The sequence below is a fragment of the Podarcis vaucheri genome (assembly GCF_965113315.1).
Source record: "Podarcis vaucheri genome assembly, chromosome: 11".
Taxonomy (NCBI): Eukaryota; Metazoa; Chordata; class Lepidosauria; order Squamata; family Lacertidae; genus Podarcis; species Podarcis vaucheri.
Genome location: NC_138749.1, coordinates 29,159,442 through 29,178,373, shown reverse-complemented (window position 1 = coordinate 29,178,373; position 18,932 = coordinate 29,159,442). Strand labels below are relative to the sequence as shown.

The 18,932-nt window shown below is 40.0% G+C and overlaps 1 protein-coding gene across 3 annotated transcripts in view; it reads right to left on the bottom strand.

Annotated features, from left to right (window-relative positions):
- Positions 1 to 18,932, bottom strand: part of AP3B1 (adaptor related protein complex 3 subunit beta 1) — a 143,538-nt gene that overhangs the window by 70,498 nt on the left and 54,108 nt on the right. For all 3 annotated transcript variants that reach the window (XM_082191883.1, XM_082191882.1, XM_082191884.1), the window contains exons 8-14: positions 18,487 to 18,645; positions 17,976 to 18,073; positions 17,231 to 17,285; positions 17,067 to 17,138; positions 13,462 to 13,524; positions 12,389 to 12,521; positions 5,558 to 5,667 (exon numbers count right to left, since the gene is read on the bottom strand). In XM_082191883.1, the coding sequence (XP_082048009.1) occupies positions 5,558 to 5,667; positions 12,389 to 12,521; positions 13,462 to 13,524; positions 17,067 to 17,138; positions 17,231 to 17,285; positions 17,976 to 18,073; positions 18,487 to 18,645 (690 nt within the window). The remainder of the gene's footprint in view (positions 1 to 5,557; positions 5,668 to 12,388; positions 12,522 to 13,461; positions 13,525 to 17,066; positions 17,139 to 17,230; positions 17,286 to 17,975; positions 18,074 to 18,486; positions 18,646 to 18,932) is intronic.

Here is an 18,932-nt window from a genome sequence, read left to right as displayed (position 1 = left end):
TAGCTCACTTTTTCTCAAATTCAAAACAGAGATGGCATGTTCAAGTTAACCAAAAGAAAATGCTATCTACTACATTCCTAATCTACCTAACTGTTTATTTGATTGGTAAGGTAACTACTACTAAATTATTTGTCATCTATCAGAAAAAGTGAGGATGCAAGCAAGAGAAAGTTAGTATACAAATGTTAGAATATACTGATAACACAAATATGACTGGCTTAACTATGATATATAGAGATCCAAAACCAGAAGTAATATGCACACAAATATTCTTTTATTGACATCTTACATCCATGCAATCATCTGTGAAATAGTAACCTGCTTTTTAAAACACATGTAAGTTTAAAATGAAGTATTCCAATGCTCAAGAGCTGCAGTGTAGTAGGATCTCACTGGATTGGTCCCTTGAATTTAAATTAGCTATATATCAAGAAATAACTAACTAAAAAAGGTCTCCTTTCCAGTCTTCCACATCTCATCTTTCCCTTGCCCCAAGGGCAACACTATTTGGAGATATTGATTTACATGAACCTTTGAATCTTGGTTGTTGTAGGACAGTTAATATATTCCTGTGCATGACTCAAAACACATAAAGGTCCAGTAGCTCACCCACTATTTTAGTTCATTGGATCTATTTTAACTTACATTAATATCCTGAGTTATTCTCAAGTAAAAAACCTCAGTATTTTTTAAAAAGAAAAAAAGAAGAAGAAAAAAGGCTTGCTTAACTCTTGGTCACCAGACGAAACATAAATGCCCACTTCACTATTTGTCTGTTTACTTCTAGTGGAAAGGTTTTCATGATTTATGAATTCTCTTGCCCCGTGAACATGATGAACAGATGTATATTCTCAAGTGACCTTAAGTGTCATACAGAATGTGCTCTCCAAAGTTTGTGGGACCTAAGTCATCTAGGATGATAATCTTCAACTGGTGAAACTGGGACCCAAGCTAGCTTACAACAAGAGCACTACTACCATTCAAATTTAAAGCAAATAATTAAGAAACCAAATGCATGTTTGGGTTATAACTGAGTCTGATCTAGGAGGCTATAATGAAAAACACAGCTGTGAATTATTGTCTAAGGCTCCAGGAAAATAGCCCTGGATGCTGATATATCCTGCAACCCACCACCTCTGGTCCATTTATGCCAAGATATAAGCCAGTTTGCTTCTGCACTGGTGCATTCTGCATCAACCACAACCTTTAAACAGTCTTCAAGGTCAGCCTCAACTTGAGGCTCCAGAAGAGTGAGGAATACCATTACCAGAAAAACCACTGGGATCTGTTTTGTGCTGTATATAGCTATGAAAGGGAAAGGCCATTTAAAGTCCATTAACTACTCAAAAAGCACCATAAACAGTTTTTGGGTTTTTAAAAGAAGGCATCCTATATATTCTCTGGCACTATAGCAGGACATGTTGTTTTCTCCAGGACCGTGCATGTCATATTGCATTTGCTGAACTGAACAACAGGAACCAGAAATATTGTATACGTAGATCATCAGCTTCTTATAGCAAAATTCAAGCTTAAACTGAAGAAAGTAGGAAAAACCACTGGGCCAGTAAGATCATGGCCACTGGGTCCATCACCTCCTGGCAAACAGGGGAAGAACTGGAGGCAGTGAGAGATTTTACTTTCTTGGGCTCCATGATCACTGCAGATGGTGACAGCAGTAACAAAATTAAAAGACGCCTGCTTCTTGGGAGAAAAGCAATGACAAACCTAGACAGCATCTTAAAAAGCAGAGACATCACCTTGCCAACAAAGGTCCATATAGTTAAAGATATGGTTTTCCCAGTAGTGATGTATGGAAGTGAGAGCTGGACCACAAAGAAGGCTGATCGCCGAAGAATGGATGCTTTAGAATTATGGTGCTGGAGGAGACTCTTGAGAGTCCCATGGACTGCAAGAAGATCAAACCTATCCATTCTTAAGGAAATCAGCCCTGAAAAACAGATCCTGAAGCTGAGGCTCCAATACTTTGGCCACATCATGAGAAGAGAAGACTCCCTGGAAAAGACCCTGATGTTGGGAAAGATGGAGGGCACAAGGAGAAGGGGACGACAGAGGACGAGATGGTTGGGTAGTGTTCTTGAAGCTAGCAGCATGAGTTTGACCAAACTGTAGGAGGCAGTGGAAGACAGGAGTGCCTGGCGTGCTCTGGTCCATGTGGTCACGAAGAGTCAGACATGACTAAATGACTAAACAACAACAACAAAGATTAGAAATCGGGCCTTTAAGTTTCATTGGCCAGTCCTGTGAAACACCCTGCAAACAGAGATTCAGAAAGCACCTTCGGTGTCAACACCTGCTGAAAACTTTTTTGGGTCCTCCATGTCTATGCAGGCAATTAAGAGTTCATCCCCCGCAATGGACTATTAATGTTTGTTTTTAATTTATTTTTGTTTTCAACTTGCTTTTAACTTTTTATGACGTAAGTGTATGATTTAATATTTTTATATTGTTGTAAACTGCTGTGATAGATTTTTTTAAATGCAGCAGTATATAAAGAAATAATAATTTTAAAAATTGTATGAATGTCAACAAGCAAGACTTCTTTAGAGATATTGTCACTAGAAAACATTCTGAGCTATGCATCTCATTAGGACTACCTTTCACCCTCCCAGCTAGGAAGGAGGGCTAATGAGTCTAACATGCTCTAGAAAAAGTCAGCAACTCCCTTGGTAAAATCTGACAAAGAACATCCTCTTGAAGGTAAGGGATGAACTACTTGAACAGTTACTGGCATAATTATCCTGTCCAATAAAGCCTAATAAGCACCAGCCATTGTTTCATTTCTCTAAGGATGTCCCAAGATGATTCAGAAAACCAGATACCAATTGATTATTTCCACAGGTTCACTAATCTTGACTTACTTTGTGCTCTCAAAGTGTCTTTTGTCATGGGGTTCCCTACTTGACCAGTAATAACCTGAGCTTCTTGTTCTAGAAAAGAACCACCTCTTTACTTCGCATAATGTGCTTGGTTACTATACGCATGACATCTCATTTCAATACAGACAGATACCCTATGGTATTTCATTCTATACTTCATACAGCTGCACAGATGAAAATGTCCATAACTAAAGACCCTAATGCATTCTACTTAAACTAGATCCCAACAAAGCATTATGGAAAAACTGAAGTATTAGTCTAATTCAGAATATAAAGTACAATTCTATGACAACAGCATTTTAATTTTGAAACCTCCAGTGACAAAGTGAAAAGATGCACTGAACATCTATTATGCAAGAAAAGTTTTAAATGCTTGAGTACATTTGCTGAATGAAATGTGGTTAAGACTGATGTCATTAGTATACAGTGGGAAAGGGGTTATTTCTAACGTTCCAAAGGTTACGCTGCATTAAGACCTTACTCCCAAACTATTATTTTAAATTGGACTAAAGAATAGTAATTGAGTGGTACATTAAATTTTCAAGTATAGGAGAAGTTCAAGCTGCCTGCAGAACTGACAGATACTTCTAAATAAGAATATATGGGTAACTTCAGTTTTCAGTTATGATAAATTATCTAAAGAAATCTCTATTATCCACTTGTGTTTAAATGTTACAGTAGTACCAGATGTTACACATGGCCACAGTTTATACTAAAGACAGAAGTCTCTAGTCAAGGGAAGGAACATAATAAGAACCCTGACAGATATGACCAAATATCCATCTGCTCTCACAAGTGCACACACTCCTTAGTTAGGGCTGCAGAAGGTTTCAGAGTTATGTTCTTCACAGGCTTTAACTGTATATGAGATTGTGCAGAAATCATTAAGAACATAAAGCTTCATATATTCATTTATACAAATATATTTATATGAAAACCTCCTAATGTAGCAAGAAAATGCAGCTTTATGAAAGAGTTTTTTCATTTGGCCTAGGCTACACAGTCACTATGTAAACATTAAGGGATGGATCTGGACTGAGGCTACAATCCTATCCGCACCTACCTGGAAGTAAGTCCCACTGAATTTAATGGGGCTGACTATAGACTTATTAGATTAGCTGAAGTTACACTCTCTAAGAATTTTGCACAACAAAGGCTATCTGTCAAATCTATGGCCGTGTAGATCATTATAATAGAAGATATATACAGAATTGATAAACATATCTGACTATTTTGATAATGTCGGTATGATGTAACATTTCCAGATTTCATTGTGCCCAATCCCTTGAACATGTAAATGTTTGCATATAATCTTGGAATCCTTCTGTCATCACATTTTATATAAAGGTGATTAACCTGTGGCCCAGCAGATGTTGTTGGACTCAAGAGTCCAATTAGCCCCAGCCATCATGGCCAATGGTCAGAAATACAGGAGCTGTAGTTCCGTGATACTTGTGTGGCCAAATGTTAGTCAACCCTCATTAAGAAGTTCGCAAGCAGATAAGAAGATATGTCAAAGCCTTCATTGTCTTTTCCAGTGTTGTATAAGTGGGAACCTTGAACTTATAAGAACACAGGAAATAATGGATTCATTATATAGCTCTGCATTGCATTATCCCCAAAGGCCGAACAGGATTGTAAATTGCATTGCCTGATATTTTATTCCACATAGCATGAGCAAGTGGTTAAGTGCACTTTTCAAACCTTTATGTCAGAAACCAGCTTTTGCTACCATTTGAACCCATTAACTTGTCTGCAAAAACAAACAAAAACAACGAGGCCTTGGTTTTTTAGAGCAGTTACAAGACAGACATCTAGAAAGATTTTATAAATCATTCTGTAAGCAGTTCCATTTGAAAGCTGTGGTACTTCAAAAGCTCATCTTATTTATGATACACACCTCTGGATAACACACAATATAATTTTGATTTTTCAAGTCTAAAGTTTATCACATAAAAACATCCAATATACTTCATGTTTTAGCTGAGAGATGGTAGCAACTCCACAGGATCTCAGGTAAAAAACTGGAATTAACTTAATACCCTCAGGTATATATTTTTCCTACTATAAACAGGGTCTAAGTTTTTAATGTTCAAGTCTTAAACAACTGAATCATCCTACCTGGTAATCTTGCTTTGGTTTGAGAAAACTGGAAGATTTCCTGGGTTAAATTTAATGTGATTCTTCCACACAATAGTGTAGTTTACACTAAGGTTACCAGACGTCCCCATTTCCTGGGGACAGTCCCCGGATTTACAAATCTGTCCCCATACAAAATCAATTGAAGTTGAAAAGTGCCCCGGATTCATTGAAAAAAACCTGGTAAACCTTAGTTTACACCCAGCAGATTCTAACCCTATAACTACCACCCAGAATGAGGCTACTATGACTTAACCAAACAGATCTGAACTATGATGATGCTATTATGGCATAAGAAACTGGCTTAAATTTACACACACACACACACACACACACACACACTTTTAAAATTATTTACTTGTATTAAAAATGGTGATTTAAGGCTTTACTCCACAAACATATCCACAAATATAGTCAAGACACACTTTGCACCCACACACTACATCCCAATATTTCTCTGTCAATTCTTGATTCCCTAGTTACTTTGGGTAACTAAGAGGCAGAATGGAATAAATACTCACGGTAATAGTGTCCAAGAGCTTGGCCATGCGCTTTATTATTTCGCCATGGTGTGCTGGCTGTGTCTGCAGCAGTTTCTTAATTACAACAACACTTTCAGCAACTACTATTTCTGGTAAAGACAAAGACAATAATAATTTTAAAAGAGGAAAATATTCACATAAAATCAATATCATTTAACACAAATAAATCATTAAAGTATTTAGATGTTTTGAAAATATACTTTGCAAAATCAATACAATAATTTTGTGTCAGATGCAGATCACTTTCCAAATTTTAACAGATGTCTGTCAAGCAAAATAAAACCATAAAGAGAAGAGGCTTGGCATTCAAAATCTTTAAAATCTTATTTTCTAGAGCTATGTGTGTTTTACTACTCTTAGTATTTGCATCTTTGCTATATGTGAACCTCTGATAAAACAGATATTGAGAAACATACAAAGCAATAGCCATAATCTTAGCTTTGTAATTGCCTGAAAAACTGCAAATATGTTTTGAAACCAAGTCATATTGATTTAGGTAAGCAATGTTCTGAAAATTGTTTTCATCAATTTAGCATCTAATTGTGTAATATCCTTTTCCCTGGTTCTAAAAAATAAAGCACACATGCCATTTAGAGTATACTGATGCTCAGGATGTTTGAAATAATAGAGCTAAATAAAGGTGGTAGTTCAAAGATTTACAGGGATGTTATGCAACAAAGTACTTTATTGAACAAGGAATATTCAAAGCTTGATTGAACTAACATATGTTTATAAAAACTAGTAAATCAATCACATTAATGCCAATTCTTAGCCAGGAATTACACTGAAAAGAAAAGGGCAAACCTGACCAAATGTACTATGTTCTTACTGCAGCCTAATAGGAAAAGCAAGACATTTTATTCAATCTTCCACTAAACCACATTTAAGTGTGACGAGAACAAGCCACAGTGAACCGTGGGTTTGCACACACTGACACAGCTACGTTTGGAAGCTTCTGCTTATGATTTCCATTAACAGTTTAACGAATTGCCTGAACACTAAAGTATAGTTAATGTTAACTGTTGTTGTTTACACAAGCCAGCTTCATAACCTATGGTTTTAAGTTACTTATCACAGGCAAGCCATATTTCAACCAAATCATATTTAAGATTAAGAACAGTCTGTCAGGTTGGACTCCACAGCTGCAGTTAATCTAAACCAGAAACAAGAGCTTCTGAACTCCTCCTTATAGCTGAACCAGAGGGGGAGGGGACAGGACTATTGGGAGGGAATGTCTTGCCTTGCAGAAGTCTTGCTGTGGCACATTCTTCTATCCATGAATCCATGGCTTATGCATGATGTCCTAACTACTAATCATCTAAGCTTTTACGCTGCTTTCCAACAAGCATCAGTTAATAATGCCCAATGTTCTCAAAGTCTATCATTTGTATTCTTTACTTCAGGGATGAGGAACCACTGACCCTCCAGATGTTGCTGAAATCCAACTCCCATCAGCTCCATTTCCAGAAAGGTTTTGCTGCGTGAACTGCAGTCATCAAATACCCAAATGAGCTCATTCCATCAGACATTACTAATAGAACGTTGAAATTTCTTTCTGTCTTCCTTTAGAAGACACTTTAAAGCTGCTGAAGGTATCATATGCCAGGAATAAAATTTATCCTATATTATTTGTTTGCAGACTATAACCCTTTAGGCACTATCTTTTTTATTTTCCAGAGAAAGAGAGAAAACAATTGGTCTTACCTGAAGTGGAGATTTAAGACTGGAACGCTGTAGACAATGGAGTGGGTACATCTCTTGTCAGCTGACACAGACAGGAGCAAAAATCTGTAAGTAGGCCTGGCTTCCTCAGTTTTTCAGATTTGCCAAGCAGCCAGGCACTGACAGAGCCACTGAAACAAAAACCAATCCTATCTGCCTACTTCCGCCTTCCTGGCTCAGGAAGAAAAGTGAATGGGGGGCGGGGCGGGTAGGCACAGAATTGAAAGACTAAACATAGAGAAGTGCATCACAGAGCAGCCTAGGGCGGGGTCAATGGTCTATGGCATTCCAGTCTTAAATCTCCACTTCAGGTAAGACCAATTGTTTTATTTACTTCCTGGAATGCCACAGCCAATTGAGTGGGACATGCCACAGAGGAGAAAAATATGGGCAGGTCCCAGCTCTGCAGATGCACCAACTATAGAAATTGGTGGAGGACAGTATGACCAAAGGCCAAATCAGGTGAGGATGATTGGTTCAAAGTGTAATGTTTGGAAAAAGTAGTAAAAGATGACATAATGGTCACTTTACAAATATCCAGCAAGGAAGCATTGGCCAAGAAAGCAGCAGATCAGGTGGCAGCAGACCTGGTTGAATGAGCTAATACCTGCGTTGAGGGAATCGTACACCAGGAAAATACAGGCCCTAATCCACCTCACTAAGGTTGTACTAGTGACCTTGGCCCCTTAGGTAGAAGGATGAAAGGATGTAAATAAGGAATCTGTCTTCTGGAAGGGTTTCGTTCAGTGAATGTAAACTTTGAGAGTTGTGCGGACGTCCAAGGAATACCACACCTTTTCCTTCATTCCTTCTGAAGGTGCTTTCCAGATTTCATGTCCAACAGGTGTTGGTTCTTCCCACCTTTTGCCCTAGCCCAAAATATCCGAAGGAAAAGGTGTGGTATTCCTTGGACGTCCGCACAGCTCTCAAAGTTTACATCGAGGGTCCGGATGGAGAAGTGGTCCCTGCTGCAATAGGGTGGGTGATACTGGAAGATGGAAGAGCGGAGCCACTGACAGAGTTTGAAGCTCCAACAACCACGGTCTTTGGGGCCAGAAGGGGGTTAGAAGCACCACTCAAGCCTTTCCCCATCTGACTTTGTGAAGAACTCAAGGAAGAATTGATTGAGGGGGAAAGGCTTAGAGCTGGCCTTGAGGCTACGGGGCAATTAGGGCATCCCATGCTTCTGCTTGAGGGTCCTGGAACCTTGAATAATAACGGGGCAGTTGGGGACTGGCTTTGCTCGCAGGTAGATCTACTTGGAACAGACCCCAGAGAACTTGATGGAATATTTGTCTGGCTAGCATCCACTCTCCAGGGTCCAGATGTTTGTGGCTCCACCAAACTGCCTGATAGTTGTCATCTCCAGCAATATGTTCCGCTGATAGGGAGAGCAGATGGCATTCATCCCAGTTAAAGAGACAAGCGGCTTCCGTTTGAAGAGTGACAGATTGAGTGCCACCTTGACGGGTGATACGGGATTTTGCCATGGAATTGTCGGTCCGTATCAGGACGTGGTGTGGACAGAACCGCCAAGCAAAGTGAATGATTGATAGTCTGGCCACCTGCAGTTCCAGCCAGTTGATGGAGTGAGATTTTTCTAGATCCATCCAGAGACCTTGGATGAATTGGTTCCAGCAGTGGGCTCTCCAATGCTGGAGGCTCGCATCCATGATAATCAGAGTTGTGAAAGGGGAAAAGCATCTTCTTGGCCTTCTATCCGGCCTTTGACTAATAAGAATTTTCCTCTTATCCCTTGATTCTATCAGGACATCTTTTGGTGCCCCGTCTCCAAAAAGCTGAATGCCCGAGAAGGGAACGGCGGAAAGATTCACTTTAGATGCTATATCAGCATTCCAATTTTTTAACCAAAGAGTGTCTCTAGCTGCTACTTGGGATGACAGTGCTGTAGCTGCAAATTGCATAGAGTCCATGTTGGCATCTGCCATAAAGGCCTGAGCTTAGAGAAAGTTTGGCATTGTCGGGCAGAATCTTGGGGGGGGGGGATTTTATAGCAGATCCTCAAGCCACACAATACAGGCTTGGGCACAAGATGTTGCGGTGCAGGAGGCCCTCATAGGCAGGACTGCTGCATCATGGATTTTGCATAGAGCTTTAATATAGGCCATACATTTTGGGTCTAAGGTATTTAATTTATCTGCTAAGGTGGCATTTTACTTAGAATGCATGGAAGAATCCAGTTCTGACTTCACAATGGCCTTTAAAACTGACAGCACCAAAATGGAATTAGAAGAGGTGCGACTATCAGTTAGTAGGGATATATCGCTATCTGGCTTTGGAGTCAAGGAGGATAATCCAAAAGCATGCATAATTTTATGTTTTAGAATGGGAGCACAAACATACAGAGAGAGGCTCATCCTGCACTGATGCACCACTCCTTTCATCATCCATTTCAGTTTTCATAAGGAAGTAGGGGAGGATGGAGAGACATAACCATCATTTCCATCACTGCCCACTAGTGTAAAGGGGTTAGGAGAGGATTCCCCTACATTAGTTCCCACTTGCTGGGGAAAGGAATCTGTCTTTGGTAAGGCCGGTCGCTTGGTGGGAATTTGTAATTGGAGATCAGATGATAGTGAAGCAATAAGTGCTTCTTTCAACTGCTCAATTAATGGTGCTGGATTGGTAGATTGAGGGTTTTGCACCCCTTGACCATTATCCTTGGAAAATCCTAAAAATTCTGATTGCGAGTCAGATAAGCTGATGTTAAGATGTCTTTCACCAGTAGGTGGTAGCAAATGATTAGCATTCACATGGCCAACATTGCTTTTAGGTAATGGGGACTACACTGTAGTGGAGTCCTGAGATTGAGGAATAGGTGTAGGGGAAGGGCGTTTTCTATGAACTGGGGGGCCTGGCTTGTTGTGTCCCCCAACCTTGGAAGGTAAGAGGTGTTTAAGTTTTTGCTTGGTTTTCTTTGGAGGTGGTTCAGTCACACCTTGAGAGGGTTCCATAGTGGAGGACAAGATGGATACATATTCTCACAATAGTGATAGCAGTGGAAGCCAGAAGGGGCACACAACTCGTTATGCTGAATCGTGGACCACTCTGTCATCACTTTTAAGGTGAACTGGGAGGAATTAGCCAACCTCAGACCTCCGATGCCGCTACTGCAGACTATGGGGGAGGGCAGCGTGACTCAGTTAAGCTCCACACATACTCTCTCCATGTCACTTAAGCGAACTGGAGGAGGTTAACTCTGGAGGTTGTATTGGTAACAGGCAAGCGTTGCATCACCAAACGAAGTGGACCAGGAGGCAATACTGCGAATGGTGTAAATACACCTCTCCCTCTGCTGTACCACAGACCCAGAGCGCACTAGTAGGACCATGGAACACACACACACACGATTAATAAAAGGCAGCTGCACACCTACACAAATAACAAAGGAAATAAATGTGATCCCAGAAATTTTGTGGCCGGGAAAAAAGAACGTCTGAAAGAAAAGGTTAGAAAAAAAGAAACGCTGCAGCGGTGTGTTGAAATCGAAAGGAGGTGGCAACAGACAAAGTGGGCAGCTGGGCAGCTGTCATGCACTGCAACAGTGGAACAGAGACAACCAAGTAAGGGCACAAAAACAAACAACAAGAATAAAATGCCTTAAAGGAAGGAACAAAGAAAAGGGTTATAAGTGCCTTTTTTAAAAAAAGGAGAGAGGATTAGAAGGGAAGAACTAGTAGAAAAATAACACCAAGGAAAAAAATCAGAAAACTAATAACCAATAAACTTAGCTAGTCAGTAGAGCTGAGGAGGAATGTTCTGCCGCGTCAGGTAGGGGAAAAACTGAGGAAGCCGGGCCTACTTCTCATAGATAAAAGCTTTGCTCCTGCCTGTGTCAGCTGACAAGAGATGTACCCACTTCATTGGCCACAGCATTCCATGAAGTAAATTAAGCAGGTAATAATTGCTTAAACCTGGATACTACTGGTCAGGGAGAGAAACAAATCATTTGTTAAAATTCTGGTATGGAAGCTGAAGAACTGTTCCAACCTATGTTGGAATTTAGCCAACACTGCTCCTTTGCAATGCATCATTAGGAGGCAATGGTTTTCCTGAAAGAATGGGGGAAGATGCTTAATCCTAGTCCTGCCCTTTGCTTTTCCGTGGCAACTCCCATCCAAGATGCTTCCCTACAACTCTGGTTTCAGACCAATAGTGTAATAGAGTTGCAGGAGGGAAGCAGCTGGTGGGGGCATGGTTAAACACTTCTTTCTCTTCTCCCTTTTCAAATCTGCCCCTCCAGAAACTGCATGTCAAGGGAAAAGTAACACCTAATATAAACTCACAATGGAATCTTTAGTTTTGCCTGAACTATATGCTAGATTCAAATGTTTAACTATATGCATACAAATAAATATGTGGATTGACTTCCAAGCAAAGCCAAGCACCTATCAATCCAGGTGAATATACTGATGACATTCCACATGCAAAGTAGTGGGGAAGGCAAAAAATGGGTACCAGGGATTTATTTTGGCACCTAATGACATTATAAGCAGACCTGATTTCCTTATGTTTTTCCTTCTATAAGATTTAATGTTGTTTTTTGAGAAATAATTACACAGCACTGGCTTAGCTTTTATGCCTGTTTGAATTTCCCCTCTTTTGTATATTAATATAGAAGAAAATAAACGATGAAGCATGGACAACTTGGTTGGCGGCAGTCCTAAACTGTTTGATATGCTATCTTATTTAGCCATTTACAAACATAAAAACCCCACATTTCCCTGCTTGTAGCACCCTCTGCAGTACAGCCACTTTAATGCAACTGGGGAAAAAACACCACAATGCTCTGGATGAAGACCACATTCTACAAATTTTAATTATAGTACTTTAAAATATTTCAGATATCAGTATCAACTGTATACTGACAGCAACCCATGCTAATAATTAAAAAAGGAAATAATTTTAAAGAACTACAAACAGGAACTATAAACAACGCCACTGTTTATTCAGAACATGTCATTTAAGACAAACACTATACTGTTTTTATCTGGTTCTATCTGGGAATACTACCAGAAAATACAAGCTGCCAGTCACTCAAAATACAAAATAGAACAATTAACTTACCATCCCTGTTAGACAGCAAACACACTAGGCCGTTAAGACATGTGTCAGTCACTTCCGAGATGTTGGTTGCACATCTGCCTATTGCCTGAATTGTAGCTGCAGCAAATTGTTTATCTTGGCTTTTCACATAGGTCTGAAGAAAATAGGAATTTCAGTCTTCAACACATTGGTCTCATCAGTTAAAATCTTTAACAAACCTATCCTTCCCTTTGGAAGCTACCTTCAGTTTCTTTTAATTAGCGAATGTGAGTGATATAGAAATAGGGCAACAGGCTATCTTTAGTTACCCAATGCCAGAAGGGATTCAGCCACCATGTATATTAGTAGTGGGTAGCAACTCAAAGCCAGTGATTAGTCTGAGTGCAAGAACAGCATGGTTCATGAATAGTTCTCAGAAATATTTCAATTCATTTAACTTGCTGAATTAAGAACAAACAAACAAACAAACAAAAGGCGATAGTAAAACAATTGCTGCATGTGAAGATGCAAAAAATGGGTTCTTTAGAACACCACAGATGTTCCAAATATAAATATTATATACCAGCACGTTCTGAAACAACCTATCCTGGGTCAAGAGCAATGTGAGTCAATCAAAAAATATAATCAGAACGTAAGACAACTCCTTTCTAGAATACTACTATCTAGGGAGCTTTTGCCCATCTGCAACTTGTAGCAGAATCAAGCTGATTTACAACAAAATACAAACCATATTTTGTGTTCTATGGGTGATATTCACGATCACAAGTGGACTTCCCCTTACTACCTGCCCCCAGCCCCTGTAACCTCTCATGCACTTTCAAAGTATGCATCAGAGGGTTGGACGACCCTCCATAACAGATTTGGGGTGCACATGGGGGCTACAGGTGTAAGAAAAGCAAGAAGTCCCATTACACAACTGGAAAACCACTGCACAGTTGGAGTTGGACAGGCATCACTAGATAAAGTTCCAAAACCTTTAAAATAAAAGAAAGGAAGCTGTTTTTCTAATGGAAAAATCTCGAATCAAAAAATCTCGAATCAGCTTAAGCATATGCTTCAAGTGATGTTTCATAGAATAAGAATGATGTACAAACCTGAAATTCTCTGAGAAGAGTTGAAATGTTGGCCTCATTTGCTAAGTTAGTTAAGATTTCAAGCTAAAAGAGAAAAGAATCTGATTAGGAAAACTTGGAAGAATAAGGAATGTTTTCTACATTGTGAACAGTTCTGAATTACAAAATGAAAAGCCCTCAGCAAGTTGAAGGCTGGAAAATAAATCACCATGAATTTTTAATAAGAGAACTGTTGTCAGGATTAAAGGAATTGATTGAAAAGCTGTATGTTATCTCATATGATCCATATGGATTGTAAGAACTCCTAACATGGCCCATGCCTAAGGCAATGTTCTGAAGCTTCTATCCAGGTGTAGAAGAGAGGCCTTTTCTGAAGTTGGAAAAAGGAGCTAGAAAAATAAACACTATGCCTGTATTATATAACGCTTCAGGAGTTGGAAACCTCTTGCCTGTTGGCCTAATTAGGCCTGCCATACTTCCCCATATGGCCCAAAAGGCTGTTGTGGGCAAGGCACACTCACCTGCCCTACACCTGAATAAGTCTCTGCCCCACTTTACAATTTTAAGCTGCTGTGGTGTTGTGACTTGTCCTCAGACACTGGAATCACTGACCCATAGTGCCTCCATCTTGGCAAGATTCTGGTATGTTCCCTCATCCATCTCACCACTGCATCCAAGCGCTAGTTCATGGTCTGCACTGCCTCTCCCAATTCAGATGTTAGGGACAAATAGAGCTATGTGTGATCAACATATAAATGACACCTTGCCCCAAATCTCCTCATGACCATTCCCAGAAGCTTCATGTAGCTATTAAATAACATTGGGGATAAAATGGTGCCCCAAGGCATCCCATGGCGTACCGTACTTTTCGCACCATAACACTCACTTTTTTCCTCCTAGAAAGTAAGGGGAAATGTCTGTGCGTGTTATGGAGCGAATGCCTACGGGTGGCGGCGGGGGTGGTGGTGGATCTGCTGCAGTCGTGAACAGAGGATCCATGGTTCCCCTTCCTTCCCTCCTCCGTGGCTCGCTTTGAAACAGCAAAGCGAGAGAAGAGCCGCTGAGTGGGGAGGAAGGAGAGAAGCAGAGCCTGCTTGCTTCAAAGTAGCAATGCAGGAGAGGAGAGGAGCCGCTTACACGAGTGTAAGCGGCTCCTGTCCGGTTGGCTCCTTTAAAGCAACCATGTCCCTCTCTCCTCCCCACTCAGCTCGCTAAATAGCAGCGAGGTTTTTCAGATCGCTAAACGCTAAGCCGGGGAGGTGGGAGAGTAGCAGAGCCTGCTTGCTTCAAAGGAGCAAAGCGGGAGAGGAGAAGAGCCTTCTCCTCTTATACCCCTCTTCTGCATTATTAGCAGCATCCCTCTCCACACACCCCACGCGTGTTCCTTCTCCCCTTAAACCCCTCGCCTGCATTATTAGCAGCATCCCTCTCCACACCCCACCTAAAACGTGGTTACAAAGCACGGATCCACATGGATCCTCAGGACTTTTGCACTGGGTCACCCCAAATTCACCATCAGATCACATAGCATGTCCATGGCTACAGCTTGCACCAAAAAAACCACGCACCCACTGTTGCCTGGGGCCACAGTGATGCAAAAATGTGGATCCACATGGATCCTCAGGATTTTTGCATTGGACTACCCCAAACTCACCGTCAGATCACATGTCTGTGGCCACAGCATGAACCACAAAAATCAGACATCCACTGTTTCGTTTAGATTTTCCCCTCCTTGTTTTCCTCCTCTAAAAACTATGTGCATGTTATGGTCGGGTGTGTGTTATAGAGCGAAAAATACAGTATTTGCCAGAGGGCTGACAATGCTACTCTGTGAACTCAGCCATGAACCAGAACTACTGTAACACAGTATAGTGGTACCTCGGGTTACAGACGCTTTGGGTTACAAACTCCGCTAACCAGGAAGTGGTTGCTCCAGGTTAAGAACTTTGCCCCAAGATAAGTGGAAATCGCACGCCAGCGGCGCAGTGGCAGCACGAGGTCCCATTGGTGAAAGCACACCTCAGGTTAAGAACCATTTCAGGTTAAGAACGGACCTCTGGAACGAATTAAGTTCTTAACCCGAGGTACCACTGTACCCCCAATTTCCATTCCTTGGATCCAGTCCAGGAGGACACCATAATGAATGGTAATGAAAGGTAAAGAAGCAGAAAGGTAAAGAAACAGAAGCAGGGTCATATGCCCCTTGTCCCACTCTCAGCAAAGACCAATTCAAACCAGATTCAAAAAGGCCTAGATAGGTGACCTTTTCCACTGCCTTCCCTAGGAAGCAGATCTTTGCAACTGGTTCCACACCAACTTCTTTAGGAGTGGCTCTCTCAAGGCAACAGGGGCCATCCCTTCACATTATGAAGTGTTAATTACATTCTGGACCCAAACAGTCAAACACCCTTTGTGAGATCCAATAAGCCAAAAGGGACAGGAATCAATAGGGTCTATGGTTGGGTGAATAGCCACAAGCACCCTGTCAACCGCATCTGACTGCATAAGCTGAAACCACAATGCATCATCAGTTGTGGCAATGGGTACCTCACTTGGAACTGAAGAGTCAAGGTCACTCTGAAGTTGAGAGACTTTAGACTCAAAACATGTTAGTCATTATATATTCTGTACTCAATTCACAATTTCACATCTGCATTTCTAGTGGTGTATATATATAAAATATACACAAATTTATGTAATCCCAATCTTTCTAATAACTAATTACGGAAGAAAGTTGTTCACTTTTCCCCTGCTTCCTATACAGTAGATCAGGCTTCCTCAACCTCGGCCCTCCAGATGTTTCTGGCCTACAACTCCCATGATCCCTAGCTAGCAGGACCAGTGGTCAGGGATGATGGGAATTGTAGTCTCAAAACATCTGGAGGGTCGAGGTTGAGGAAGCCTGCAGTAGATTATTTAAACAAATTACATGTAACAACTTACATTTCTGTCCTCTTTGACATTAGTAGAGATTAATTAAATGCAGATCTTTTACTTATTGCTTACTACAAATTGCACTAAGGTTCTGCATTCAAAAAAAATTTGTCTTCCTTTTAAAGACTCAGCAAGTGATTTTATACTTACTAGAAAGCAAGCCCTGTTCAACACAAGTTTTCCTACTAATTAAACATGTGCAAGAGTATGCTATCTAAAATTTAAATTGTTCACAACACAGAGCACTGTATATACTTGAGTATAAGCCTACTTTTTCAGCACATTTTTAATGCTGAAAAAGCCCCCCTTGGCTTATACTCGAGTGAGGGTCCTTTTGGGCTGCTCCTTCCTCCACTGCCGTCTTTGCCGCTGTTGGAGGAGAAGCGAGCAGCCTGATTCCTCCGCTGCTGCAGCCACCACCAGGTTTGTGCTGTGGTGAACTGGCTTATACTCAAGTCAATAAGTTTTCCCAGCTTTTTGTGGTAAAATTAGGTGCCTCGGCTTATATTCGGGTCGACTTATACTCAAGTATATATGGTATATTCCTCATAATATTGCTCAAGATAAAATTTCCTAAGGAGATGAGTTGGAATTTTGCTCTTTTTGTTTTAGTATTACAAAACTGTTATCTTAAGGTCAATGCTGACCTATTAAGAATAATTAGTGTACTTATTATAAATATAAAACCATACCTTTAATGTCTTGATCATAGTTGGATCAGTTGACCTAACATAGAAACTTTTCAAGTAAGGCACAAACATGCCCTGGGGAGGGAAAACACAAATTAACAATATTTAGCAATTATACTGAGGTTAAAATGTAGCAATTTTGAAGTTATGTATTCAAAACGTCAAACCTTGTGTTGGATTGACATCGTTGCTATATTCTGGAGAACAATGTACTGTACTTCCCTAAAAGTCAACGTTAGATCATTAATATGCATAACTCTTAAGTACTGAACATTTTTAAAGAGCTAGATTCAAAACATTTTCAAAAGTAAAGGTTATTCAAAAGTAAAGGTTATTCAAATTCTTAGAATGCTCTTCAAAATTATTTTGAAGATATGTTATATAATGGAATATCCAAGTTCTTTGTTTAAAGTACTAAATGGGTTTAGAGTTATTGCAAACATTGCCAAAATTGATGGAAATGAAATCTGGTACACTCCTTTGAGAACCTTGATTAAACCCATATAGTCAAAGTAAATTTACAGAAGCATACCTGGTTTCATTTCATTTGAAAAAGCCAGGATAGGTGTATGTAGGGAACTAACATGAGAGAATGGTGGCAGGAGAAGGAATGCATAAATCCTGAAGCTTAATCTTTAAAAGCTACTTCCATTGTATGCTTGTGCCAGATCTTGATTTTGAACCAAATTTATACCTTATGAATGTACACTATACTTCTTTTCCAGTGAGCTTTATAAAATTGAGCTCATTAAATACTATTAACATGTTTCAGATTTTGTAAATATTGATCAAATCCATGTATGAATAATGAATACCTAAATTACTGTTATACAAATGAAAACCAGTTTACCCTTTCATAACTTTTTACCACCCACTGTTGTGAAAATAAGCAGAAAAGTATGCTTGATTTACCTGTTACTACGAAGTAAACGTACTAATGATTTAGCAACAATCCCAGCTTCAGATTTGGGTGCTACATGCCAATAAAGTTGTGCAATTGCCATCACCACCTGAAAAAATGACGACAAGTCACCTCCTTTCATCTGGTAATTACGCTTTTCTTTCACATAGTATAAACGTATTTGCATACAGAAATTTTTAATTTCTTACGTTCCTTGAAGCAAAAGAACATATTCAAAGACATCAGGTATTACATTATTTTCTCTGAATTATAAGCAGCTTTCTCAGCAGATGAAAAAACAAGTGTAGGAAAAAAAGCTAGCTTCAAGGTCTAACCGCCCCCCACCCCCAGCTTTAAAATATACTAAGCCACAATACATGGCAAGGTAGGCCTGCACATTACACGGTGGTTATGTTTGGATATCTATTGTACTCAGTACAGCCTATTTTCAATGGCTAAATTAAAAAACACAGCCTGGCTTTAAACCCCCCCAAAGACATTTATGAAGAAAGTTAATCTTACAGCAGCATTCCGGCTTTGTAGCAAAGGCTTTGTATTTCGTATAAGCAATCGGTGGTCTGGGTCCATAGAATAGGGCTTGTTTGCCTCCTGATTTTTCTCTTTCTGCTCTTCTTCAGATCCATAGAAATTCTTCTCACTATACTCTTCCAGAATTCCCTCCTATCAAAGGTGAGAAAAACGCATACAAACATACATATTGCTTTACTTTTCACTTTCAGGTAGCATCTAAAACATAAATATGGTATGTCACCTTCTAAATTTTGTTTAGCATATTTTGAATTTGAACTACAGCTCAAATTTCTCAACAGATTCCTGGCAAACACTGTTTCTTTCTCAGAGCCTGAAGAAAAAACATCTATTGGCTGCCTGGGCCTCTGTAATTCAGCTTACCAAGCAAAAGCTCAATAAGTAGAATGTCTATATACTAGAATAATAGGCGAACCATA